Source organism: Scomber scombrus, chromosome 23, assembly GCF_963691925.1.
Source record: "Scomber scombrus chromosome 23, fScoSco1.1, whole genome shotgun sequence".
NCBI classification, from domain to species: domain Eukaryota; kingdom Metazoa; phylum Chordata; class Actinopteri; order Scombriformes; family Scombridae; genus Scomber; species Scomber scombrus.
This window is the reverse complement of record NC_084992.1, coordinates 17,278,741-17,305,380: the sequence shown is the minus strand read 5'-3', so window position 1 is coordinate 17,305,380 and position 26,640 is coordinate 17,278,741. Positions and strand designations below refer to the sequence as shown.

The following is a 26,640-nucleotide window of genomic DNA, read 5'->3' as shown; positions in this document are numbered from 1 at the left end:
AAACGGAAGAGACTACCGGATTTCCAAGCTAGGCAGCCAAAAGATAATAACAGAGGATTATTGTTTATCTGTAGGAACATCTTTAGGAGCTATACTTGAATAAGCAAATTTCTGTGTATGCCAGGTAAGTGACAAAATAAAGCTATTCAACATTAGCTTCTCATAAGTAGCTAGCTGTAACCTTACTGGTTGCTAACGTTATAACTTAAACCGGCCGGTGTTAATGTTAGCTATGTTAACACTAGCCAGCTCATTAATGTAACATTAGGTTAATTTTAAATCAGGACACTCAACTACTTTGACTTGTAGCTGTCAGGAGTAGTTAGAATTTAGTTTAATTAGAGAATGTAGCCATATTAGCTTCATTGTATGCCATTGTATCTAGCTACATTTTGCTACGTGGGTAGCTTAACGTTGAACCCTAAATATATGCAGTTTTGGGTATATTCTAGTTTAAGTGTTTTATGTAAATATTAACTTCATTAGATTATAAAACGACATAGTTGAATTAACCCTGCTCTGGCTTTCTAACAGTAACATTACCAAGTGGATATTCTGAAGTAGCCACTGTTTGACAGCAGGTCACTTTGTTGTTTTGATTGAATGGGCGTCATTGTTAACCTTGGTTTGATAGTGAAGGATTGCGTTACGATGATTTATGTTGTGTCAAAAGCAGGAGTCACGACAGCCTAGTCACGTCGTCGTAACTGCGAGTCTCATATAAATATAGCGAGCTATGTATGACGGTGAATTGATTATCTCATCACTATTACTGCAGCGTTACGTCAAGTATCCAGCATGCCGTTTGTAGTTCCTGTGGGAGACACAACAGCTTAGATATTGCCCTCCCTCATTTTCTCCATTCAAATCGGCGGTGTGGTGACGTTTTGTGATGTATTACTGTGATCCCTCCCTAAAATTACATTCGTGTATTATCCTCTTCTCCAACTGGGGAAAGAGGAAGGGATGTGAGTGTGGAGAAAAATCAGCTCTGAAGTTGTATTATTGTACTGGAGGTGTAAACATCTTAACTTATTATTATGGCTATGAACAGGCGACATTCTTATACCCCCCGGGTGAGTAACATGAAAATTAAATATGGTACAATATCTTGTATTAATACTAACTTCAGTGCACTTCATCAGAAGAAGTTATTGTTATATAATTCCTCTAGCAAAAATGATTTAAAAAAGAAAAGGTTTGTGGCACTTACCATACAGTGGATGCTCGATTCACCTCGCTGCATATTCTGTCTTCATCAGAAGAAATGTGTATGAGGGAACTCTCGGTTAATCTGTAGAGAAGATGAAGTTACCGTCTGTATATCTAACCCATAATCAAGCTGTTGCTCCCATTAATTTAAGGTAGTATTTATTCCAGAGAGTGGAATCTGCAAAACTGTATCTCAGCGTCTCTGAAAAATAAGACTGTGATAAACCTTCTCTATTCATTTTTCTGCCCTGTGGTTTTAAAACTGTTAGGCCGTGTGAATTCACATGTCCTCGCAGTGCCATAAAAGGATTACACCCTACCGCAGTCCTACTTTGTCCTGAATGAACGTCTTTGTGTGAAAAGGGGCAGAGACGTAGCTTGTTTATTAGGAAGCCCATTGTGGTCGGGGACATATGACTGGTTGCGTGAGTGTGTTTCTGTGCTCTGCGGCCTTAAGATCGATTCCTAAAACTTCTCTTGGTAATTGCTTGAGAAGGAGGAATGATAGGTCATCGTGATGCCACTTTGTCCAGTGAAGAAATCAGCTGATGACACAAACACACAACTTTTGTTGGCCGAATGGACTGTATGAAAAATGATTTGCCCCTGCAATCCTACTGAATCATGTTTACAAGACCAAGACTTAGATTTTAAATATTAGATACTGTGGTATTATTAAATTTAAACAACAGATATTCGAATATGAAATGACCTAATCATCTTTCTTCACTTATCCTCCACCCCATCTGTATTCCCACAATCCTCCAGCTGACCAGCCAATTGATCAGCAAAATGAGCAGCGGAGGAACCATAGAGAGTGGTAAACCTCCAAAGGTAGGTCCATTCTCAATCAAGACATGAGAAACGAAGTAGAAAAAAGAAAAGAATAAACATAAATGAACTACTATAACCTTGTGTTTAATGAGTTCCAGAGTCTTATCCTCTTCTCTCTACTCCTCCTCTCCTAGATTGGCTCTGTGGTGGAGGTGACAGGGAAGGGTCAGCGTGGTACTGTTGCCTACATCGGCGCCACCCTCTTTGCCTCCGGGAAATGGGTGGGTGTCATACTGGATGAGGCCAAAGGCAAGAACGATGGCACCGTGCAGGGGAAACGCTACTTCACCTGCGAGGATAACCATGGGATATTTGTCAGACAGTCCCAGGTTAGTGAAAAAGATCAAGGTGGGACAGTTTAGTCAATTTAAGTAGCAGAAAGGAGCAGTCTTATGTGTCTGAGAATGCCTTTTTTCAGCATTTACTTCTAATAAATATGTTCATATGATCACACCTCCATGGTTTATGTCTTTCTGTCACTCTCTCTGCAGATCCAGGTGGTGGAAGATGCCACCTCTCCAGATGCTCCTGAGTCTGGTGCTACCAAGATACCCAAACAAAGAGGTGAGCAGGGACCACAGCTATGTCTGAAATTCAATACCTAAATGTAGATATTAATATCAATAAATAATAATCATTATTTTTTTCCCCCCACCAGACATTCCTGAGACTCCCAAAACAACCAAACAGGTAGGTAATCAACATGGAGAGAGCACAATGGGTAATGAGTGTTTTTTAAGCCTCTTGGCTTTTGGGTCGAATTCTCATTTTTGTTTTTCTGAATCCTTTTGGCAGACACCACTGAGCATTAAAAAGGTAGAAATATTTAAATCCATCCATTTGCCTTCTCGTCTTGATTAATCACGCTTGAGCAACTCATCTTTTGTATGTCACGTTGTCACTTTTGCACAGGACATATGGACATCGCTTGTATTACATCAATAGATGTAATCTTTTCCTCTTGTTTTCTTTACTACACTCCATTTTTGTAATGCAGATGGATTGTTGTTTGCTTGCTTACTTTATTTTATTTAAGTTATTTATTTATACTCATGAAGGCATCTGGCATGCTCACACATTTTGTGAGTGTCACAATTCTGACACTTTCAAGGAGTCGTGATGATGTCTTTGTCATTCCTCGTGGACTCTTGTCCTCATGACTTAACATTTTTGCATGAGTTCACATTTTTTTTTGGAGCTATGGCTGAAGTCATCAAGATTATTCTTTAAGACTGATGGTAAATGGTGCATGCAGCCTTTTTAAAAGCTGTGTTCAGTGAATATAAACTAACAACAAGGTGTATTTCTCATGTGCTGCTAATTTCTTATCTTGCTGCACCACTGGACATGTGTGGGCGCGCATCTCTGTGTGTGTGTGTTTGTGTGTGTGTGTGTGCGCGTGTGTATTCTTTTCCCTGCAACTGCTCCTCTCCTCCAGTCCTCTACCCGCCACTCTGCCAAGGTGAGCTCATGTACAGCAGACTGGGGAGGTCTAAGGGCACTCATTTGAAACAGCAGTTCATTCCTCAGATGTTTGCAAGATATTGGAGGGCTATGCATTTTTTGTGTAGAATCATAAGAAGCACACACTTGTTCTCAATCTCCGGTAGAGGAGAGAGATGTTAGAAATGGATAAAGCATTGGGCTGAAGCCTGGCAGTTTTAACTGTTCTTAAAATAGAATGAATAGGATTGTGATGTGGTGGTGACTCGGTGGAGGTGCATGTCAGTTAACTGCTATTAAAGACACATTAATGACGCTGTGAATATTTCAAGTTCATAAGACTACAGACAAAAATGTTAGTCAAATATTGCGAGTTATTTCCAATTAGTTGGAAACTCGCCCTAAAGTTATAATCACATTTTAAACAGTGCTACAAAGTTTTCATTGAGGCTGACTTTGCAGTTGAGTTTCACATATAACCCATATGAGTCCTAACACAGTCTCTATGATCACATTGTGGCAGTGGAGCACGCCAAGTCGCCTCACACCCGCTACCTCCCTCCCCTCCCTCTTGGTACGTTCCACCGGCCGCTCCAGCCTGTCGCTAAGGGTACGCTCCGTTACATGCAGGAATCTCACAGGGAGTGGTGGTGAAATGGGTGAAAAAGGGTGAATTTGTCCTCTGCGGCTCAGATGAGACACAGAGCTCTACGAGTTAAACTACATCAAAGTGGTGTCTTGTAGGGGGAACAAAATCACTGGTGAGGTGAAATATTTGATTCAGGAAGACACATGAAGTAGGGGAGTACAGAGGCAATTGTAACACACTCAATTCCTCCAACCAGAAACAAGCGAGAGTGATCTTGCTCCTTTTCGCTTGGAAAAGGAGCAAGATCACTTAATTGTATCATTAATTAGTGCATATATATATATATATATATATATATATATATATATATATGTATGTCAATGTATGTCTATTATATCAAAAGATGACTAGTGTATTTCAAGTAGTCTGTGAGTTAAGAGTTAAAATGTATAAAATGTTAGAATTGCCCCAAACCTCCCCTACTGCCCTTTACAGGGTTTATCAGAGTTGAGACTAACTTGTTTTGACATTTGGATTTATATTGAAGTTTATATACTTTGCACCATAGAAATGAATCCTCTGGAAATGTCTTCTAGTCTGTATGATTACTCACTCACTCATCATTTTTCTCCCCTATCATCTCCCCAAAACTTCTTCCTCTCTTCTCCCTCTCGCCACGTTTCCACACACCTTGTCTTGCCAGATGTCTCGTGAGAGCCTCACTGATGTCAGTGAGGTGGGCCTGTCCCCCCACCAGGGTGCACTGGGGGCCCCGGTCATGCCTCAGCCCAGCGGGTCGCCAGCAGCAGCAGCAGCAGCAACTCCAGCCCCCACTACAAGCAAGGTGGGTCACTGGAAATTACAACAACAACCAGTTTTAGTGTTAGCAGAACAAAAAAAAAAATCTACCCACAAAAACCTGTAATCAGAAGGTGTTTAGTCTCACGTTTCATCTCCATCATTTTGTTTTTATTTCTGTCATATTCATTTTTTTAAAGAGCTTGTTCCATTTAATCCATGTTGTCACTGTTTAACCAGGTGGTTCCTGCCATATCCAAGCAGGTAGAGTTTTCTAATGGCTTCATGCATGCTGGTGATACCTGGCATGAGTTCACTAACAAATTCAGAACATCTGAGAGCAAAGCCTCCCTTTGCACACCTTCTCAATACTTAAACATGGTTTTGTTACATCCTCACACTGGATTTTATGGCATGGTTTATCTTTCGGAGTCACTGAATGCACAACAGAATTCCACCATTGTGGTTGGAGATTAATGGATTAATCTTTCGACATTGCCATTGCCGTTTAAGCAACTTCATTTAGGGAATTATTTGCAAATGAATTTGGGGCAGTGAAACATTTCTCATCCTGGTCTGGGTTTAGGTGGTGGGACTTGAGCAATTTTGCAAGTTTCCTCACTGCTTGGAAAATCAAATCTTTGGTTCTTTGGCTCTTACTGAGCTGTTTTGCACTGTTGCTCTCCCATTTTCTCACCTCTTTCTCCACCTTTTCAGGAGGAGGAGTCACTGCGAGCACAAGTCAAGGACCTGGAGGAGAAGCTGGAGACGCTGAAGATGAAGCGAACGGAGGACAAAGCCAAGCTGAAGGAGCTCGAGAAACACAAGATCCAGCTAGAGCAACTTCAGGAGTGGAAGAACAAAATGCAGGAGCAGCAGGCCGACCTGCAGAAACAACTTAAAGAGGCCAAGAAGGTGCATAAAAAAAGTCTATAATGTGACAAATACATACACATTTGTAGGTAAAAAATGTTACTGTAATCTGAACAAATAAACTGAGGAAACAAGATTCTCTACATAAAAAAATACACAGAAAATGAAAAACTATAGAAATGTGAAGAACTGACTGAAAAGCAAAGGAGGCACAAGACATCTTTAGTTCCATCAGTTTGTGTGGAGATAAAATGACAGTAACATTAACCTTAAAAATGAAAGAAACAGCTCCACTGTTACCATACATGACTTTTTCCTTCCAGGATGCTCGTGAGGCTCAGGAGGCCAAGGACCGCTACATGGAGGAGATGTCAGACACGGCAGACGCCATCGAGATGGCCACACTGGACAAAGAGATGGCTGAAGAACGGGCCGAGTCTCTGCAAGTGGAGGTGGACACACTGAAGGAGAAAGTGGAGGAGCTCTCCATGGACCTGGAGATCCTTAGACATGAGATTTCAGAGAAAGGTTTGTACTCTACTCACAAATCCAGGGGCCTCTCTCTCTCCTTCTGGTCTTATCTCTCCTTCATTAATTCACTCTGTTTCCCCTGCAGGATCAGACGGAGCTGCTTCAAGTTACCATGTCAAACAGCTGGAGGAGCAGAACAGCAGACTCAAGGAGGCTCTGGTCAGGTCAGTAAAAAGTATCCATTTAATTTACCTGTAAAAAAGTTAAGAATAAAAACAAGTACTCACTTATTACAGTCATAATAATATTTTTAACAAATAGTGTGTTCATCTTAAAGGTCCTGAAAACTTGGTTTCAAATCATTAGTATTTCAGGGACAAATATAGGAACTTTACAACTTAGAAACAAGTGATGAGAGAAGGCACAAGTGGATAAAGCAACCTGTTTTCAGCTGTTCATTTTTCAGTAGCTTCCAAAAGCTTTCAGTTTAGCTGCCAGTGCAAAATGGAACCAGTGAAACCTGTGACTGGAGAAATCCCAGCACATCACAAATATAAATAAAACATAAGCTGCAAATAAGTTAAAAAAAATCTTGTCTTAACTTTCCCCTGTTCCTCCTCAGGATGCGTGACTTGTCTGCATCGGAGAAACAGGAGCATGTGAAGCTGCAGAAGCAGATGGAGAAGAAGAACACTGAGCTGGAGACTCTGAGGACTCAGAAGGAAAAACTGCAGGAGGAGGTTAAGCATGGGGAGGCCACGATTGATGAATTGAAAGAGCAGGTAAAGTCAGGGGCACACAAGAAGAGATGTGATTACAGAATGGGCTTTCATGAGATTACACTATAGTGACTGACTCTTGAAAAACAAATAATAGTAACAGAAAAGTTTTAGAAGTTCTGATCATTTAAAAGATTTTTTTCTCATCTCAAAATTTAACTGGATGTATATGTGTCTGTCTGTGTGCACATTCCAGGTGGATGCAGCTCTGGGGTCAGAAGAGATGGTGGAGACCCTGACGGAGAGGAACCTCGACCTGGAGGAGAAAGTCCGAGAGCTGAGAGAAACCGTGACCGATTTGGTCAGTGAAGCTGCATTTCTGATTCCAGTCTTCAGTAATAATTGCAGTGAAATGTCTATTTTCTAACCAACACAAGCTAAACCCACCCCCCAGTATTCACTAGTAGATTCCCATTTTCATGTGAATTCCTGGAAAAATGAGTAGTCACACGCGTTGAACCTCAACAATATTCCTGCTTTTTTTCTGCCTCAATAGGAGGCGATCAACGAGATGAATGATGAGCTCCAAGAGAACTGCAGGGAGACGGAAATGGAGCTGAGGGAGCAGTTGGACTTGAGTGGAGCGAAGGTCAGAGAGGCAGAAAAAAAGGTGGAGGCTGCACAGGAGACCGTAGCTGATTACCAGCAGACCATCGGCAAATACAGAGAGCTCACCACCAGCCTACAGGTAGAGGGAGAGAGCAGATGAATGTGGAAACATTAAACCTACATTTTGTGTAGGTGGATGCCTTGATGTTATGTTTTTCTTTTGTTGTGTGTATCAGGAGACCAACAGAGAGCTGCAGCAGCTGCAGAATGCCAACGCTGAACAAGTTCAGCAACCTCCTGCAGAGCTGTTTGACTTCAAGATCAAGTTTGCAGAGACCAAGGCTTATGCCAAGGTAGGTGACCTGCGTATTTTACCCTGCTTTAGTGATTCATGGGAATTTTACACCCTTGAGACCAATGCTCTTGTTGTCCTCCACTCTCTCATTTAAAACTCCAGGCCATCGAGATGGAGCTGAGGAAAATGGAAGTGGCTCAGTCGAACCGACAGGTATCCCTCCTCACCTCTTTCATGCCAGACTCCTTCCTCCGTCACGGTGGAGACCATGACTGCATACTGGTGCTCCTGCTCGTTCCCAGGCTCATTTGCAAGGTATGAGGTTGTGTTTATGTCTGTGTTTGTAGCTGCATTTGTAAAAAACATTGAAATCCTTTGTCAAATCTTGATCTAAGCTCCTGTTGTTGTGCTTCGTCTGTTTCTGTAACCTGTGTTTGTGTCTTTGCACCTGAAGGCTGAGCTGATCAGTAAACAGGCCCAGGAGAAGTTTAACTTGAATGGGAACCCGGCCCCGGGCACAGGGCTCAGGGGGCCTCCAGGAGAACAGCGCAGCTTTGCCTCAGGGCTGGTGTACTCCCTCAATCTGCTGCAGGCCACCCTGCACAAATATGAACAGTAAGAACTGCGACTTCAACACTAATAATAAAAGAATTGTGTCAAGGCTTCTGTTTTTGTTGTTGTTTTTTTTTACAAATGAAAATTTCACTTCAGAGTCTTCAGAGTAATTATGATCTTTTGCTGTGCTGTTGTAACTAAATGGATCCATCTGTTCTGGTTCTAGGGCTCTGAATGGCTGCAGCGTAGAGGTGTTTAAGCGCATGGGCACCCTCTGCTCTGAAATGAGCTTCCATGAGCGCTCTCTGGATTATTTCATCGACCTGCTGCATAAAGACCAGCTGGATGAGACCGTTCAGGTGGAACCTCTGACTAAGGCCATCAAGTACTACCAGGTACACTGAAGAAATTACCAGAGTCATAAAAGAGTGAAATCCTGAATGTTAATACCATAATCTTTGTACAAGGACATGAAATTGTCCAAGTCAGTGTAAATACTAGTTACAACAAATAAAAATAGTGTATTTTATGTAGAGAAGTAACTCACTGTTGTTCCTAATTCTAGCAACTGTACAGCGTCCATCTGGCAGATCACATTGAGGACTGCACGGTGCAGCTGGGTGACCACATCAAGGTACTTGAGGCTTCTTCAGTGGTGTCATTTCCTGTAGATTTAAAGATTTTAGTAGTATCCAAGTATGTAGCTAATAGATCATTTTTATTAAACTTTTTTTTTTTTCTCACCTCCAGTTTACCCAGAGTGCCCTGGACTGCATGGGAGTGGAGGTCGCTCGTCTGCGGGCGTTCCTGACGGCAGGTCAGGAGAGCTCTGGCCTCTCTGTGCTTCTGAAGGATCTGGACACTTCCTGCTCTGACATCAGGCAGTTCTGTAAGAAGATCCGCCGTCGCATGCCTGGAACAGACGTAGTCGGGGTGCCAGCGGCTCTCAATTTTGTGCCACAGGTACGAACTAACACATAAATGACACGCAAAACAATGGGTTTAATAACAGACATGATTGAGCTGCAGTATATGTTTTCCTGACGTGTTATGTCTCGTCTGGCAGGTGTCCGAGACGCTAACGGAGTGCAGACGGCAGCTGACCCGCGTGGTGGCAGTGCTTCAGGAGGTGGCTGCAGCTGGATCTCAGATGGTGGCACCGCTGGCCGAGCAGGAGGGAATCAACGCTCTCAAACTAGAGGATATTGCCTGCAAAGCTGTGGAGCAGGTGAATAATCTTTCACCGTTTGCCTGACTCTCTTTTGTGTTCAGAGATGTTAGTTTTTGGAGCATGAGCACATGGATTAGTTGGTTTAAAAGTTGCTGTTTTTTTTCCCTCCACAAAGATGTACGGCTCTCATGGCATTGAGTGTCTGCGTCAGTCCTGCGCCTCTGTCATCGCTACCATGAACAAGATGGCCACAGCTATGCAGGAAGGAGAGTATGATGCAGAGAAGCCTCAGGGCAAGGTATTTGCACATCTTAACTTTTTCACATCAATGTATCAAGACGGTGTATTCAGATATTGACATATTTCTGCTCTTTGTCACCTCTTTTCCATGTCTGTAGTCTCCTCCAGTAGAAATGAGAGCATCCACCGTCAGGGCTGAGATGACCGACGCTGAGGGTCTAGGAGTTAAACTAGAAGACAGAGAAACGGTCATAAGAGAGGTCAAGAAGTCCCTCAAGATCAAGGTAATGCACTTAAGCAAACAGCTCCAAATATTTCCCTTACCCTCCCTCTGAGAAATTCAGTGTTGTACATAAATACCTCTCTCTCTCGCTCTCTCTCGCAGGGTGAAGAGTTGAGTGAGGCCAATGTCCGTCTGAGCCTGCTGGAGAAGAAGTTGGACACCTCCACCAAAGACGCAGATGAGCGGGTGGAGAAGATTCAGACCAAACTGGACGAGAACCTCGCCCTGCTGAAGAAGAAAGAAAAGTACGAATTAAAAAAATCTTTCTCTCATCTTTATTTTTCTCTCAGTTCTGTCCAAAACTACTTCTGTAGCCCTCTGCTCACTCGCACGCCTTTTAGGAAATGTTTTTTTAATTAACACATCTTCAGGGAATTTGAAGAGACGATGGATGCTCTTCAGGCTGATATCGACCAGCTGGAGGCAGAGAAGGCAGAGCTGAAGCAACGCATCAATAACCAATCAAAGATGACCATTGAAGGCCTGAGAGGCCAGGCTGCCTCTGGAATTGCCTCAGTTGTTCAGGGATCTGCAGGAGGCAAGTGGTTTTTGATCTGCACTTTACGTCCGTTTAAAAAAAAAAAAGATAGCAATAGTGATTGAATGTCTCGTCATTTCCGACAGGTTTGCCTCCATCCCTGGCAGGGACGGTGCAGGTGGTTGACTCCCCTCTCCTCAGGCAGCAGGTTGAAGCTCAGAGACTGGGCATTAAACACCTCAAGAATGAGAACAACAGACTTAAGGTATCCTGCTGATTTTTAGATTTGCTTTTATTACACTGTGGTGCTGGTTGTCTAAACTCTAGTAATATTCAACGTATGTATGTTTTCTCTCCAGGCAGAGAAGATGAGAGCCCAGTTGGCTTCCCTGCCTCCACTCTGCCCCCCAAAACTGCCACAGGTGTCCAAAGAAAGCTCCATGCCACCAGAGGGACTAAACACAGGCATCTATCGCAGGACCGACCAGATGCTGGCAACTCTTCTCAAACTGAGTTCTGAAGTCAAAGTGGTTGACATTACTGGGAAGACAACAGGTGTGTGTGTGTGTGTGTGTGTTTCCTGCTGTTTTCATCAAGAGGGATCTGGTTCATTTTCTGGTTTTCCTCTTTTGTGTATCCAGTGAGTGCCAGTGCCCAGCTGCTGGAGCAGACCGCTCGACTGCAGAGTCTCAGCGACGCTCTGGACAAACTCAAGGTAACGTCTTCAGAATCACCTTACATTCTTCTTGCCATGTCCATCAGATGAAAATGGTTTTTAAAACGTTTGTTTCCATCTCAGGGAGAAGTAGCCGAACATGTGGTCTCATATCAGCCTGGTGCGAAGGTGTCTTCTGACTTTGCAACCTTCCCAGTCTCCTCCTTTGTTAAGGTATTACCAAAAGCATACTTATACACATCCTATCAAATCCAAGACTCTAAAACAATGCTCTTAATTTTGTTGTGCTCCGTCTCCTAGGCCAAGGAAGAGAAGAAGGGAGGAACAGTGTTTGTAGGTCGCGTTGCCATTCCCTGCACACACGGACAGGAACAAGTCCACCGTCTCGTCCTATCACAGCAGCAGTTGCAAAAAGTGCACCGCCTCCTCATGGTCTGAAACCGTGTACCGTTGGCCTTCAGCCTCAATTAACACATCAAGAAAAGCTTCTTTTTTTTTTTTTCCTTCTCCCCTCTTCTTTATTCTCATTCCATCTTCAACATTCTCTATTTTGCTTGTCACTACTCTCAGGAAATTGTATCCAATATTTGCAAAGTTAAGACTATAGCACTAATAAAACTGACAGCAGTGGCTTCTCATTTATATAGGCGTCAAACTGATCTTGAAAAGTCAGAATGGATTTCACTCCTGAATGTCACATTGTGTATGAAGGTGTCATGTTTTCGCCATTGAAACTTTATTTGTACGCACCAGTTTTCTCCTCTCTAGGGAAAACTTGCAACAAGCCATTTATAATGTACTTGCACCTATTCTGTTTTCCCCGACTTTGTATCTTTTGTATTGGGTAATATTCAGACAATAAATTAAACACTTCTCTTCATTGCAACAGTTTTGAGTTATGTGTAAATCTATTTCCAATTTTGTGTTGTATAGTAAAATTAATAGGGAGGCCAAGTTCCACAGCCGAGTGAGTACATTATGGAAATGTAGATAATGGGTGGTTGTCAGTAAATAAACCAAAGCAATCACTTTGATCAAATAAGATCTAGTGGCTCACTGCACTTTGTCAGAGTGAAAATAATTACTAATGTTTAGGCCAAAAAGTCCCCCTGATTTCAACCTTGAGACAGGGTCATGAACCCTGAACAGTAACAACTGATAAAAGATCTTCAATAGAGTTAACAGTCCTATCTTGAAATCCAAGCATCAACTTTATTTAAAGAGCACCTGATGAATTCTAAGTGCACAATAAAAATGCTTTCAAATGAAAAAAAAATTAAAAATCTACTTTCCGTAACAAAAGAACAAACAGAATTTAAACAACTAAAGTACTAATGTACAACAAGAAAAAGGAACGGCATGTGTGAGGTATGTCTACACATTCACTGACAAATAAAATCTCAAGGTTAGACTAAGTTGATGGATTTGTCCTTCCTGCTGGTTCTAACACAAAGGAGTGTTGTAAAATAAAACATGGATGACGCAAAAGATAAGAACTGATAACACAAGTGGACATTGAACGAGTCAGAATCATGTGAAACGCCTCTGCCTCAGTAGTAGTAGTGACCGTGGTGGTTGTGTTCTCTGGGTCTGTGATGGGTGTATGGAGCGTAGTGGTGTCTGGTGTGTCGGCTCCTCATCACGTACTGTTGGGGCTCAAAGTGGCGGGGAGGCCTGTAGTTGAAACCTGAGAAACACAGAGGACATGTTAATAGGCTAAAGCACAAGATACCCATCATCCCATAGTGAAAAAGACCTCAAATAACTGGATTTGCAGATAAGAGAACACATGTTGAGACTGAGCAAAAGGCCCAACATAAAAAGCCAAAAAAATAGTTCCACATCACCAATCTGTCTGGTCACTCTGCCACATTTATGTCAGCACACTTACCATTTCTGTTGTCTCCATGTTTGTCTTGATGTCTGCGGGGAGGTAGATGAGGCTGTGGCTGGACGGAAGGTCTGAAAGCTTTAGCGCTCGCATTCCGAAGTGCCTGCTGCTGCAGGTTGTTCTCTTCAAAGTTAAAGTAGCTAGAAGGGAGGGAATCACTATAGAATTCCTCCCTGTAGCCGCTGTTATGTCTCTTTGGTTGGTGCGAATCTGAAAGACAGACCAGAGTGACGGACGCAGGGAAAGAAGACAAAAACAGGGGAGATAAGGATGTGTTTCCGTCTTTAAATGGATGTAGATAGAAACATGACATTTATTGTTGATGTTTTAGAAGCCTCAAAATTCTGCAATCACACTGCACTATAGAGGAGCTAGAACATTTCAATTTTACTCCAATAGCTTAAAGGTTTCTTCAGACGATTTCTTTTTTTTTTGCACCTCAATCAAGGACACTGCCTTTAAAAATTACTTTGTGTAGAGGTTTTAAATCTAACCTGTGTTGGAAAAGTAGTTGCTTGGAAGAGGGCAGCGATAATTGGAGTTGTCTGCTCGTAACACTTCTGATAAAGCAAGAAAAACATAAAAAACAGGTAATCTCTAATCTGTGGAAACAGCGTTGATATGTGTTGAAACTATTTTATTTTATCATACATACCATTACATTTTAAACTAATATACAGTCTCAAAGAAACTAAATTTGGAGAGCAACACCCACAGTCACTCAAATATCAATGCAACATTAAACATTACATTAATATACAACATTTTACGATCCGTTATTTTGGTTCATTTTGCCTATATTGGCTCGCCCTTTATCAATCAATCAATAGAAATACTTAACACATCATCATTAGATATTTTACCTGCGTGTCTTGTAGAATTTCCAAGAGCTGGCTGCTGATGATCATTGACACTGTGCTCTAAAAAACAATAAACTTATGTCAACCTAAAATAATCAAGTTTTAGAAAAAACACCATCTCATTACACAAGTATGCCTAAACCACAAGTTCCGTTTTACAGTGTGTGTGTGTTTGTGTATGTATGTGTGTTTTGTATAAGTCGTCTTCCTCCTCACCAACAACAGCCAGAGGACAAGACACACCCCAGGCCTGTGCGGTGTGCTGTGACAGCAGTGAGGTTATCCTGCGGTGGGCGAGGGCGTTCCAGTGGACTCCATCATGCGTGCGGTGCTGCAGGGAGAAGCGGAACTGGAAGTGGAGGTCCAACACATCCATCCCGTAGCTGTTAGCCAGAGTTCCGCTGTAGAAGTTGGCTTCAATCACATCGTAACGCAGCTGGGGAGCCTTGTGCGCAATCTGAAGAGGAGCAGGGAGAGATTACACAGCTATGAGAGTGGAAGAGCAGCAGTACTCTGGAGGAAACAGAACTAAGCCTCTTACCCTCCATCACATGTGGAAAAATATATACAGGCTGTATATGTGGCTCTTCTATTAATTGTGTTGTCTTTAAGCTAAAAAAAGACAATTGAAAATTGTCCTAATATAAAACAACTGCTTCCCTCATTGAAGATTAATGACAGATACTTAGTAAATGGACAAAATATATTGTAGTATTTAGTGATACATTTTGCACATTGACAGTGTTATGGGTGTCTGCAAAGGTGTTTGTGTATGATATGATAGAGCATTTAAAATCCAACCAGTTGACTTTTAAAGTTGTTGGACATGCCTGTGGTAAAATGTGTAAGAAAGTGAGTCCCATCTCTGGTTTGGATGCAGATGGTTGGTGATGTACCTCAGGAACCAGGAAACCACCTTTGATCCTCTCTCCCAGAGGCATGGTGAGGTTCCATATGACCAGGGTCTCCTCTGGCACACTCACACTCAGTTCATCAAAGAACTTGTGAAGGTTCTCCTTGTAGTCAATCATCCAACTGGAATTGTATCTACAAAACCCAACACAGATGCATACACAAAGTCACTGTGTGCAAAACCAAACCAAAGTGAAGCTGGCTACGAGACTGTGTAATGATTATGGGTGTCTGCTTCTGTAGAACTATTAAGTGTACTTCAACTTTAAAAGATATGCTTCATTTCCAAATTGAGTGAACAGCGTCAGGCCAGCCCAAGTTATATTTGAGTTAACAGTGACTTGGTCCTCTGCCACCCCTGTCCGACCATTACCATTATTAGTACCGCCTACCTGGAAATATCCCAAACACAGGAGTTGGCAATGACTACATCTGGTTTCAACCCGTGTCGGAAGTCTTCTAGTATGCTCTTCATGTAACGAGAATGGATGCGCGTCACAAAGTAGAAGCGGACCAAGTGGTGGGCGGACTGATACTGCCGGACCTCCTTGTACTCTATTCCATTGTTCATTGGGTTCAGACAACCCCCTTCTATCAGGCAGTCCAGTTCAAAGCTCATCTCACCCTGAAGGAGACATGATCAAGTGGAAAATGTTACAGACAACAGTAAACAAAAACACTCATGTCATGAATATGTTATTTCTATAATACATTTCTTTTATCAGTAAACCTGAATAAATTATCACTTGCCTTGGACCTGAGTTGTTTTAAGGAGAGATATTTCTCCTTCTGCAAAAGCACAACAATGTCTTTGTATACAGACCGCTGAACTGGTGGAATCAAGAGAAAGAGTATTAAAAGAGGCAAGCTTAAGAGCTCATCCATATTCACAACCCACAAATCCAGAGGGTGACTGACTACAGATTTCTCCATGACTGTTGGAAGCTGGCCAGGCCTGAACACTATCCCTGCTAAGCTAATTAGTCACATTGATTAATACATTATTGTTAAATGGCACTAAAACATTTACTTATTTATACATATCAGAAAGACAGAGACATTTTAGTGTAAATAAAATTTGAGATGCATGCATATTTTCTTTAAAGTAGTGAATCTAACGTGACACTTACTGGAATCTCCCAGCACCACAATGAACTTGTTGTGGAACAGCTGGCGGGCCTGCTGGTGGCTCACACACTTCATTATCTCCTTCTAGTTACCAACAAACCAAACATTTTAGCTTCTTGCTCAAGAGTTGGCCATAAACAATCATTAATCAGCAACTTACTCCATTAACGCTAGCAGTCATGCCTAGTTTTGCTCATTAATTAGCATTAGCATTAGCGTTTAGCTAAATTAGCTGGCATTGGCTTAAATTAACATTAATGTTACGGATACTTACCATTGTTGCAGTCAGGAGCGAATTTTTTGGAGTTATGTAATGGCTAAAATGAATGCTAATGTAGCCGTTCAGAAATGCTGTGTTTGAAATGAGCTAATTAACGGCAAGTTACCTAACTTTACTAGCAGGTGAGGTCATCAGTTTCTGGTGAAGTTACACAAACCCACTTTGGCTTCACCAGCTGGCTTCTGGTTCAACTTTTAAAATACTTTAATAACTCAAACAGGCTCGAAGTTATGGTAGCTCTTTCATTGTGTAGCTTCAACATGAAAGCTGTAACCTGCGAGTTGTTATCCGACGGTCAACACGTGAAACCTGCGTGAAACTCATCAGGTGAACTGCACCTTTGATGATTTTTGGGCGCGGTTTGAACCATAGTCTCGCGAGGCGAATCTAAAGATAAATAGATTTAGTTATCATTCATGTACTTGCATCGAATGAAACTACAGACTTTTTAGAGCATACACTATAGTCAAAAATTATATTTATAATGTTTAAGAATACATTAGAATTGTTAATGCAATTTCTGATGTTGGCCATTAGGGGGTGATAGAGGTCATATCAATAATGCCACTACCACATTTTTAAAAACGTTTTAAATTTGCCATTAACTCACTATTATGTACACTTTTCATCTTGTAATGAAATGTGAGCTTGAGGAAGTTAAATCCCTGCAAGAAAACTGCAAAAACCTGGGCCAATATATGTAAGTGTGTTGGGTTTGCAGCTATAAAGTTTTATTTTGCAACCATCAATGACATTTTTTTAGGCAGTGTAATACTTCACTATGCAACAACATGATTTTTATGCCTTTATTAAAGAGTTGCATTACAGGAGTTCAGGGGAAAGCTGGGACATGACATGCCACAAAGGAGATGTTGTGGTTCATAGTTGGTGCTATAATCCCAGAGGCTGTCAGGGCACCCAAAGTTTCATAAGCAAACGTAAATTAAAGAGCTAAACAATCATTTTAGATATGCTGAAGAACTCCACGTATATTATCAAAACCCTCAAGTTACTTATTCCTGAAATTACCAAGTTAACAGCTGTAAAAATCATCATTTAAATTAATCAAGCACACAGTACATCATTATCTCCAAACTCTAAAATAATTAAAACACTACTTTTGTCACAGCTTAGTATGTAACACTCGTTTGAAGAAATCCGTGCTCCGAGTTTGGTGGAGAAACATGTTGCATAAGTAAGATATTGTCAGTCAGATACTTGATAAAGATGTACTGGACGAACAGGGAGCTGGACAGAATTGGATATCACATGTATATGATCTGTCAGCCTCAAATGCCATACAGACAATAATTCTTTATTTGGAAACATTGGAGAAGAGGCTACCTCTTCTGTTCCTGTCATACTTTTTGCTTTAGTAGTCACTGTCCTCATCATTATCTATCACTTCTGTGTGCTTTGTCTTCTCCTCTTCTTCTTGCTCCTTCTCCTCCTGCTCTTCCCCCTCCTCTTCCTCCTCGTCCTCTTCGTCTTCTTCGTCTTCTGTCTCATCTTCTTTCTCATGTTCAAGGTGAAACTCCCTGTATATACCAGTGAAAGCTTTCTCTGCTTCCAGAGACACTTTCAGATTTCCTATTACCTCCTTCTCTTCGTCCACACTCACAACTGGAGGAAAGGGAAACACAGGAAAAAGACAGTAAGAAAGCTACATCTTTCATACATTATTCCAAACAGGGATATAAAGTGTCTTCCATATGAATCTGAAAGAGGGCAATGTATAGGACAAATCTTTAAATCACAAAAGTTTTATTATAGGTCAGTGGCATCTGCCGGTGCCGTTTTTTTCTTTACAAAAAAAAGAGAAAAAGAACACACAAAGACACAAAAAATGTAGTACAAACACCTACTGTCAATTTGTTGTTCAGTAACATCGCTTCCTGTGAGCAACAGTTCCTGTAGGTCCAGGAAAGCATGTCCAACGTCCACACACTCCTCATCATCATCCATTGGCTCACTGACAACTGTGAACTTTAACCTGCCACGACACACATTTAAATTTTGTGGTTTGGGTTTACATACATCCATAAAGAGCAGAGTCATACACGCAAATACACAAATTTCATTACCTGCCCTGGTTGGGGTCACTGCCCTCCAACATGGTGTAAATATACTGTCTGAGAGAAGCTGAGTGTGATCCATCCACATAGATCACTGAGAGAAACAAAGAGATTGATTTGGAGTTTAGAAATGAAAAGTTTAGAGCACAACTCACACACAAAGCTCACCCTCTCTCACCTCGTGTGAAGTTGAAGTGAATCTCCTCCCCCTCTGTGGGTTTGCGGAGGGACATGGGTGTTTCTGTCGTCTCCATGGGGACACCCAGCAGCCGATATTCCACATAAAGCCGCTGCACTGACTCGTCCAGAGCCACGTGAGAGGATGGTTCAAATGTCAGCGACAGAATCTCGACTCTCAGCTTGTCTCCCTGAAACAAAATGAGAATCTGTTCAGTACTTTTACTGCAGCAGCAACCATCTCATAAAGTCTGACCTGGAGGAGTAAAACATCAAGATCCACATCTGTATAAATAACAATAAGATCATAATGTGATGCTGAAACATTATAAATGTTTTTTTGTCGGTCCCTCAGTTAAATCGTACCTTTCTTATTTTTCGTCTTCGTGGAATGATGATAATGTCACTTTGTGATGAATTTGACTCTGAAGACTCTGCAGCTTCACTGTGACCTGCAGCAGCTGTACAGCAAAGACGTTAACAGAAGCTTTTCATTTATTAAATCTAATATGCTAAAAAGTTTACAAGATATTAGATACAACTGGATATATATTTGATTTAAAAAAAGATGAAAATTTAATTGAAACTGAAAAAAAAGACTCAGATCAAGTCAGATTCATTAATTTTAGTTCTGCTAAACAGAAAAAGAGAGTTGTGTATATGAATACTTACCACTCTCAGTCCTTTCTTCTCCCTCCTCTTCTTCATCCATTGACACCTGATCCATAGAGGGAAGGTCCTGAAGAGAGGAAGTAGTACATGATCTCAGTTTTCAATTTAAGTCAATTACTTTTTTAACTCGTTTTCTCTCCACAACACTGTTTTGACTGACAGTTGTTTCCTGTGAAAAAGACTCCACAGGTTTAAGGCCTTTTAATGAGCTCCTACCCGAGTCCTGGTATCGCTGGCAGTGCTTCTCCTCGACAGTGTGGCTGATGATTTTCTGGAAGACGTTGCTGCCGAAGATCTTAAAGACGATAATGATTTAAAAAGCATTTTTTTAGTAATTGCTGTTTGCACTTATATAGAAGACACTTTTCAGAAAACGTGAAAAATATGACAAAGAAGAAGAATGAGTGGTATTACACATTTCATCATTTTATATATTTTGAATTTTTATAGATAGATCTTCATAATGAATGAGTTTGTCTCTGAAAAGACTTTAATGCAAAAAACCCAGTAACTTACTTGCGAGTTGGAAAACGAGAGGGTGTGATTGGTCGTGGCTCAGGCATCCTCTTGGTGGATCTCTTCCTGTCTGTGGACTGACGGGAAGCCAGCGGTTTCACAGAGGGGGTTCGCTCTGGTCGTGCGTCCTTCTGTTTGACAGATGGAGGCCGAGGCTGTAGACAGACAGATGTACTAATACATAGAACAGTCTTGTATATTTGTATTATCATGACAACACACAGTTCAGCTGTGAATATACAATTTCAGGTGGAGTAAAAGAATTACCCAGGCTTTTGTCTCTTTCTGCACTGCTTTGGTTTGTCCTGGTTCAAGTAGCTGAGTCTGTGGGAGAGTCAGAGTAAAACAAGCATTAAGCTACAGAATGGGAAGTCTAAACCTCTCACAATAAGTAAAATAAATCTCTTATAGTAATTAATCAGTAATCTGATTTTTTAGGACTTAATTTCCCATGGTGTGTTGTTAGTAAACGAAATACACCCATTGTTCGATAGCATTAATTCACTTTTTAAAAACTAAATCAATATCACCTTCACTCTGGGCTTTGCTATGGGCCTCTGTAGCACCTCAGCCTCCTCTCTCCTCCTCTCCTCCCACTCCGTGCTTTCCATCGCTCTGCCTTGTTTGTCCACTCCTCTTCCCGGTCTTCCAAGCAACGTGTCTGCAGGTGGTTGAAAGGGGTACTTCCATTTTAACATGATCCTCACCATGCCTTTTGGTCCGCCGGCTGGATCCCGCAGAACATAGTCACCTGACGATACAGAGAGGAACATTTCTGAATACTGACATTACAACACTGATAGGGGAATGCCAGAAATTGGTATTATGGGACTGATTTTGTGAATCAATTGTCATGTGATAATACCATGTGAAAATACTGGTTTTCATGTATGTTGGTGCTCCCTGTAGTGGGGGATTGACATGTATATGGTACTATGTTTAATGGAAATGTTTATCTTACTTTAATTTTCTCTCCTACTCACCTCTGATCTCTCTACCTGTAGCCAGAGCTCGCAGTGGGATTGGGGTCTTGGCCAGATAGGCTGGTGGTATCTGGTCATCACTGTCATCAAACACATACACCCACAGACTGCTAGACCTGGACAGAAGCATAGTTCAATATTATCAGTAGTTTCCAAAAAACAGGGATTCTATGGCACTGATAATTAATGGTAACTTGTTAAAAACTTTGTAATTAGGGGAAATTTCAACTCAATAAAACATACAAATAAACAGTGATCAGAAAACTGGTCAGAACAGCGTGTCATCAAATGAATGAATGATTCAAAACAACTGCAATGATTTTCAAATATATTTTCTGTTTCCAGAGTAGCATACCTCAGGTAGTGCAACACATCAGTCGTTACTGCTAGTGGGTAGCTGGCAGTATCGTTAAAGACCGGGTCAGTAGAGCACTGGATTGTTTGAGAGACGTGAGGCGGCAGGTCATAGAGCCTGTATGTTAGGTAGGCATCAGGAAGTAGTCCCGGCCAGCGTGCACTGAGGCCCACACAGCGTTCCAACACTAGCATCAACTCATTGGGTATCCCTCCACCGTAGTCATGTAACTCCTGCGGTAAAGGATGAATAATGTTGAAAGCACAGATCCTGTACATGCTGAGAAGTAGAACATCTTTGCTTAAAGGGTAGTTTCACTCAGATTAAAAAACAAAATTGTATACCTCTAGTAGTATCTATGCAAATATGTAAGCTTAAATGTTAACACAGTAGAATTTGTTCCTCTCTCTCTTTTACCTCCTGACTGCTTTCTTGCCAGCCAAGAGAGACCTGCACAGGACTCCTCTGTGTGGCCGTCCTCCTGCCACCTGCTCTCTCTACCATGGTGTCCATCGGCTCCGCAGGAGGGAACAGGCGCACCCAGAAATCCACAATGCCAACAATAACACCCTCAGATCCTTGAAGAGGAGACACAAAAAGACATAAAGATTTGTAGACATGAGCTGCTGCCTTTATTTTATTTTTTTTACACCAATGGAGATCATCACACACTGCAAGCATCAAATCTAGTACATTACTTTTATACATCATAACTCACCTGTAATATTGATTAGCCCACTGATGCGCTCTCCTATCCTCTCCATGGCACCCATGAGAGGCATCTGCCCACTTCCGTGCGTCACAAACTTAACCCCTCCTAACGCCTGGTGGAGCTCCACTCTGACCCTTGACCCCTGGCCTCCCAGCCTGCCCAGGTCGCGGGCTGTGAGAGCGTAACGTGAGGTGAAGCCATAGTTGGGTTGGCTCCCTGACACCAGCGGAGTGGAGTGCACCTCGAAGTCCAAGAGGCCGTAGGTACAGAAGGTCACGATGTCCTCGCCTCTGTCCACTCCTGGATGAATGCGGCCCATGCTACGAAGTCCTCCTGGAGTGAAGGTGGCAGCCTGGAGGTGGAAAGACAGCAGATATAAACCTCATGGGAAAGTGATTCTGAATATTCAGGTACAATATGTGAGCTTTTTTGTTACCTTAAGGTGAATTTCCAACATAGACTCCCCAGCCCTCAGCTGAGAAAAGGACAAGTTGTCCTCAATGGGCTGTACCACCTCCTGATCTGCAGCTGGCCAGGTGTACTGTATTGGTATGGTCCGATTGTAGTTCCTGGGGCTGTATGCTAACTCTTTCAACTGGGCTTTAGAGTAAAAATAGAGAACATTTTATATAAAAAGTTTCATCTTTGTCTGTTGCTGCTCATATTAAGTATCTAGTTGTATTTTGTGAAATATTTAAAGTAAGAACTATATTTTAAAGATTCTGTGTACTCGTGTCATGCTGTTACTTGTTACTGAAGCATGTTTTTACCTTGTAAAGTGTTGATCTGAAGAGCTCTTTTTGCTAAAAGTTTGTCTTTCTCTGACATCCTCACCCTGGTCTCCTCCCAGTCTCTCGCCATCTTTTGTTTGACTGTGTTCAATTCTTCCTTGGGGAGGAAACAGAGTGTGATTGGAGATAAGTTCAGTTCAAATGGGAATTTCATTTGAAAATGGAAATCACAGGAGAATAAACACTGATTATGATTCCCTGCTGGTACCTGCAGGTCTTTAGTGATACGGTGCTCTACCAGAAGAAGGTTTCTGGTTTTCTGTAACTCCAGCACAGTCTCAGCATGCGATGCCTGGATGTTCACCAGCTCATGGGATGACTCCTCCAACTTCCCACCAGCCCTAAGAAAGTGTAGACCCTGCCTGCTCTCCTGCTGTATCCTGAACGCCTGGAGTTGTAAAAAAAGAGCATACCACAAGGTTTAAAAACTAACTATTTTGTTGCAAATACGGCATACAAAAGTGATTTTACATAGAAAATACAGTACAAACCTTGATCTGCACAAGAGTTTCACTGAGATCCTCAACACTCATGTCGAACTCCTAGAAGAGAGGAGAGGGAGAGGATAGAAACTGTGTCAGGATATGTGAAAAGAGAAAAACAGAAAAGAGACTGATGTATGAAATAGCTGTTCAGAGGTATAATATTTAGCTCTTCATTTCTGACCTTACTAACAGAGTCCAGTCTGTTCTGCAGAACAGACACCTGCTCTTTGTACTCAAGAACCTGACGTTCCAGACTCTCTGGTTTGTCTCTCATCAGCCCAGAAAACTCTAAATGAGACAAACAGGACAACACAACTTAATACAATTAATTTGTTTGACATTAAACATCTCAATGAAAACCCATGTCTCATGTTTATCTTCATTAATTCACCCCAATCCATTTGTTTTTCTTGCTGTCAACCTGCTGCAAACACAGTACCAACATGCTGCGACTCCTACCTGATTCTCGTTCCCTCCGCTCCTCCAATAGCTGCCTCTCTTGTCTCAGTTTCTCCTTCTCCAGTTCCAGCATTTCCTGCAGTCTGTTAACATCACTGCTGCAAATGCTTTCTCCTGATTCCTCCCTTTTCCGGTCTGGCGCCTTGTATTTTTCCACTTGGCCATCATGGTGGCTGTGAGTAGATAAAGTACTAGGAAAGAGAAAAGACAAACATAGTAGTGCAATTATATCTGTATGAAACTCTAGGTAACTTAGTTGTAGATTTGTCAATAAAAGATTACCTTTCTAGTAGAGTGTCATAGTTTTCTTTTATTTGATCCCTCTCTCCCTCCAGGTCTGATATCCTCTCCTGTAGCTGGAAACGAAAAAATCAAATAAAGATCCCTCCTGACAGAAGACAATAAAACAAATGTCTACTTCCTTCTGACCCAGTGTATATGCATATAAAGATGCAGTACCTTCTCTAGAGTCTGTAGAGACAGGGTGGACGTGTTTAGTTTTCCCTCCAGTGTCAGAGCTCTCTGTCTCTCCTGTTTCAGCTGTTCAGTCAGCTCCTCCACTCTCTCCAGCAGAGCTCCCTGGCTTTCCTTCAGCGACCTCTGACTCTGGGGTGAAAACATGACTAAATTAATATGAGTAGTATTTAATCTCTGTTTAGAGATGGAGTACTTGCTTAATATATCAATTAAGCTTTATGTGTAAGTGTGCGTTTGAGTGCTTTTACCTCCGCTAGCTGATTCTCAAATGCCTGGAAAGAAACAAATAAGCAAAAACAAGCAGCAATTAATCATGTGAGGGTAAATGAATCATTTACGAGAACATTTTTTTAATAAATGGTCTCTCACCTCTTGCAGGTCATTGAACTTCTCCTGGGTGACTCTTAGGACGGTGCTCTTTTCTGACAGCTGCTTTTGTAGACGGATCAGATCCACGTTCTCTCGAATAGTTATTCTGAACATTCGGGAAATGTGATGTTGCAACATCAGTTATTACTTTTATTCACCTAGTCAGGGTAGAAGCAGTTGTCATACTTAAAAATATATCCTAATAAGGAGGCAAAAAACACACAAAAATGCAACCGACTGCAGTGGTAGCAGTAATATTAGCATTGGTAATATTCTGATGTTGCCACCTGTGTCTGTCGGCCTGCTGCTTCCTCATCTCTTTCACAGTTCCATCGAGCTCTTTCTCTTTCTCTCTCAGTGTGTCTCTGAGCGACTGGGCGGTCAGCTCCATCTCCGACAGCCTCATGTGCTCTGTCACACTGGACCTGCTGAGAGTTAGAGAGGTGGAACCACAGAGGGAAGTCATGTGTCATGTGGATCCTTCCAACAAGTATTTTTTTCCTGTTTTGTGTTACTGTTTTGTGTCAATACATCACACATTCAACGCTTACAATCTCTCCACTTCTGCCCTGGTGTCTTCCAGCGTGGGGCCGTAGCGGGGCGGGGCTGTCTGTGCTGCCCTCCTCACCCCACCCTCTACTTCCATACTTTTACCTTGAAAACAAGAAGAGGAAGAGACAGAGGAGGAAGAAGGAGTTAGAGTCATTTGATATATTTTCTACACCATTTATCCTCCTCTACACACCATATCCACACACACCTTTGCTGAACCTGTATGGTGTGCGTCCTCCCAGGTCCATAATGTGCTGCTTGGCCAGGCTGAGCTTGTTCTGTAGCACTCCCTTCTGGCTTTCCAACATGGCCACTCTGGCTTCCAGCTCCTGTACTGTGTCCTCCATTTCCCTCTCCTTAACACAGCTAGACCCAGGCCGCGACTGTCGAAGACGCATCAGTCTGGTGGACATTCTGGGGATATAGAAAGGGTTAGAGAGGTAATTTTAGGGGATCTGTCTGTTTAAATTTCATGTTGGGGCTGTCCCATTGACAGTAGTAATAGGATGAGATGAATGTGCTCTATTTTTTCTCAAATATCTGGTGTTACGTACGGAAAGTATGTGCTCATTTGTTACCTGCGGAGCCTGTGCTCCTGTGTACGCGTGTGCTGTCTCAGCACATTGTTCTCCTCCTGCAGGCGAAGACACAGGTCCTCCAGGTGCTCCCTGGGAAACCGAAACAGGCGCTGAGGATCTGTGGAGAGAGAGAGAGGCAGCAACAAATATAAAAAGCACTTTCTTTCTATTTGTTGTTGATGCATAGACAACTGCAGACCAAAGAAATAAAAAAAAGTTTATACAGTACCAATTAAAAGTTTGGACACATCTTCCCATTCACTCGAACAAGAAAGTGTGTCCAAACTTTTTGACTGGTTCTGTATATTAGAAGGGTTAGGGTACTGTTGTACAGTATGCCTGGAAACTTGGGTTGAAATTTGAAATCTGACAGGATGAGTTAGCTAAGTGGTTTCACCTTTTATCTTCATTGTGTGATGCTTCTTCCATGACTTCATTTCACGTAGACTATCTGAAAAAACAACAGGAAGGTGACATTTACACATGTATTTACACACACACACACACACACACACACACACACACAATCATATATATCCTGCAACCCTTACCTTCAATTACCTGCTAGAAAAGTACATGAATACACCAACACACACAAACCTGGGAGAGTTGGCATAAGTCCTCCTTTCATCAGTCCCACATCTCTCACTGGGAGGTCCCCTGCTGTCTCATCCATAACTGGTGACATCACACCTCTCCAATAAGACTCAGCCAATCAGAAAGTCCCAGTATTTGAGTAGTCATAACAGTAAGTTGGTGAAATTGACACTGGTGCTGGTTCACTGGCCTCAAGCCAGGTGAAGCTGCAAACTGTAAATAGGACAACACATGCATGTTATATGACACGTTTTTTAGCCAGTACCACAATAAAAAACTAAATAGTTAATGATAAACATGACTTGAATTTACATATTGTATTTGTGTCACTAAATATCCTCATCCTCATTCCTGTTCTAATTTTTGCCATCATAGTGAGAGTATTCCACCTTTTTTTATGACTTAATCACAAATGATGATATGTCTTATTGCACATATACATTTATTTATACATTTTAAACACAAGTATAAAAGGTAGGGGATTTAGGGTAATATGTGGTCTCCGTTGTGAAGCTAATCTACTCT

General features: G+C 41.8%; 3 protein-coding genes across 4 annotated transcripts; 1 reads left to right on the top strand and 2 right to left on the bottom strand.

The window, feature by feature from the left end:
• Window positions 1-15: 15 nt before the first annotated feature.
• LOC134005706 (dynactin subunit 1-like) lies at window positions 16-12,132 on the top strand. Of its 2 annotated transcripts, XM_062444686.1 has the most exons (30): window positions 16-124; window positions 1,981-2,046; window positions 2,181-2,375; window positions 2,538-2,610; window positions 2,705-2,736; window positions 2,842-2,862; window positions 4,782-4,922; window positions 5,117-5,140; window positions 5,594-5,791; window positions 6,073-6,277; window positions 6,366-6,444; window positions 6,843-7,002; window positions 7,196-7,300; window positions 7,496-7,687; window positions 7,785-7,901; window positions 8,006-8,158; window positions 8,298-8,458; window positions 8,625-8,793; window positions 8,964-9,032; window positions 9,149-9,361; window positions 9,465-9,626; window positions 9,745-9,867; window positions 9,968-10,093; window positions 10,195-10,337; window positions 10,464-10,630; window positions 10,717-10,835; window positions 10,930-11,125; window positions 11,212-11,285; window positions 11,370-11,459; window positions 11,547-12,132. In XM_062444686.1, the coding sequence occupies exons 2-30, from the start codon at window positions 2,005-2,007 to the stop codon at window positions 11,682-11,684; spliced, it is 3,687 nt and encodes a 1,228-aa protein (XP_062300670.1). In that variant the 5' UTR covers window positions 16-124; window positions 1,981-2,004; the 3' UTR covers window positions 11,685-12,132. The 2 variants fall into 2 exon arrangements, with proteins under 2 accessions (XP_062300670.1, XP_062300671.1); XM_062444687.1 differs by lacking the exon at window positions 5,117-5,140.
• A 664-nt stretch (window positions 12,133-12,796) lies between these two features.
• LOC134005564 (PC-esterase domain-containing protein 1A-like) lies at window positions 12,797-16,112 on the bottom strand. The gene is made up of 8 exons (XM_062444488.1): window positions 16,040-16,112; window positions 15,660-15,739; window positions 15,302-15,534; window positions 14,894-15,044; window positions 14,214-14,454; window positions 13,632-13,697; window positions 13,138-13,347; window positions 12,797-12,933 (listed from the first exon to the last, which is right to left on the bottom strand). Exons 1-8 carry the CDS (start codon window positions 16,110-16,112, stop codon window positions 12,797-12,799), a joined length of 1,191 nt encoding a protein of 396 aa, XP_062300472.1.
• Window positions 16,113-17,317: 1,205 nt separating this feature from the next.
• rpgrip1 (RPGR interacting protein 1) lies at window positions 17,318-26,206 on the bottom strand. The gene is made up of 30 exons (XM_062444998.1): window positions 26,119-26,206; window positions 25,916-25,969; window positions 25,519-25,636; window positions 25,149-25,354; window positions 24,940-25,042; window positions 24,676-24,816; window positions 24,389-24,494; window positions 24,268-24,291; window positions 24,002-24,148; window positions 23,825-23,898; window positions 23,543-23,733; window positions 23,265-23,371; window positions 23,090-23,140; window positions 22,807-22,986; window positions 22,578-22,695; window positions 22,244-22,407; window positions 21,814-22,159; window positions 21,513-21,673; window positions 21,096-21,328; window positions 20,741-20,856; window positions 20,288-20,508; window positions 20,025-20,081; window positions 19,758-19,912; window positions 19,458-19,536; window positions 19,242-19,308; window positions 18,936-19,030; window positions 18,571-18,760; window positions 18,402-18,486; window positions 18,183-18,310; window positions 17,318-17,940 (listed from the first exon to the last, which is right to left on the bottom strand). The coding sequence occupies exons 1-30, from the start codon at window positions 26,204-26,206 to the stop codon at window positions 17,690-17,692; spliced, it is 4,056 nt and encodes a 1,351-aa protein (XP_062300982.1). The 3' UTR covers window positions 17,318-17,689.
• Between the last annotated feature and the right edge of the window lie 434 nt (window positions 26,207-26,640).

Coding starts and splice junctions, on each gene's coding strand:
- LOC134005564 (XM_062444488.1), bottom strand. CDS start 16,112: ATGAAGTGTGTGAGCCACCAGCAGGCCCGCCAGCTGTTCCACAACAAG. Junction 15,740..16,039: donor TGTGGTGCTGGGAGATTCCA/GTAAGTGTCACG, acceptor TGATTCCACCAG/TTCAGCGGTCTGTATACAAA. Junction 15,535..15,659: donor TAAAACAACTCAGGTCCAAG/GCAAGTGATAAT, acceptor TGTCTCCTTCAG/GGTGAGATGAGCTTTGAACT.
- LOC134005706 (XM_062444686.1), top strand. CDS start 2,005: ATGAGCAGCGGAGGAACCATAGAGAGTGGTAAACCTCCAAAG. Junction 10,631..10,716: donor TGTTCAGGGATCTGCAGGAG/GCAAGTGGTTTT, acceptor CATTTCCGACAG/GTTTGCCTCCATCCCTGGCA. Junction 10,836..10,929: donor ATGAGAACAACAGACTTAAG/GTATCCTGCTGA, acceptor TTTTCTCTCCAG/GCAGAGAAGATGAGAGCCCA.
- rpgrip1 (XM_062444998.1), bottom strand. CDS start 26,206: ATGTCACCAGTTATGGATGAGACAGCAGGGGACCTCCCAGTGAGAGAT. Junction 23,141..23,264: donor GACTGGACTCTGTTAGTAAG/GTCAGAAATGAA, acceptor CCTCTCTTCTAG/GAGTTCGACATGAGTGTTGA. Junction 22,987..23,089: donor AAACTCTTGTGCAGATCAAG/GTTTGTACTGTA, acceptor TTACAACTCCAG/GCGTTCAGGATACAGCAGGA.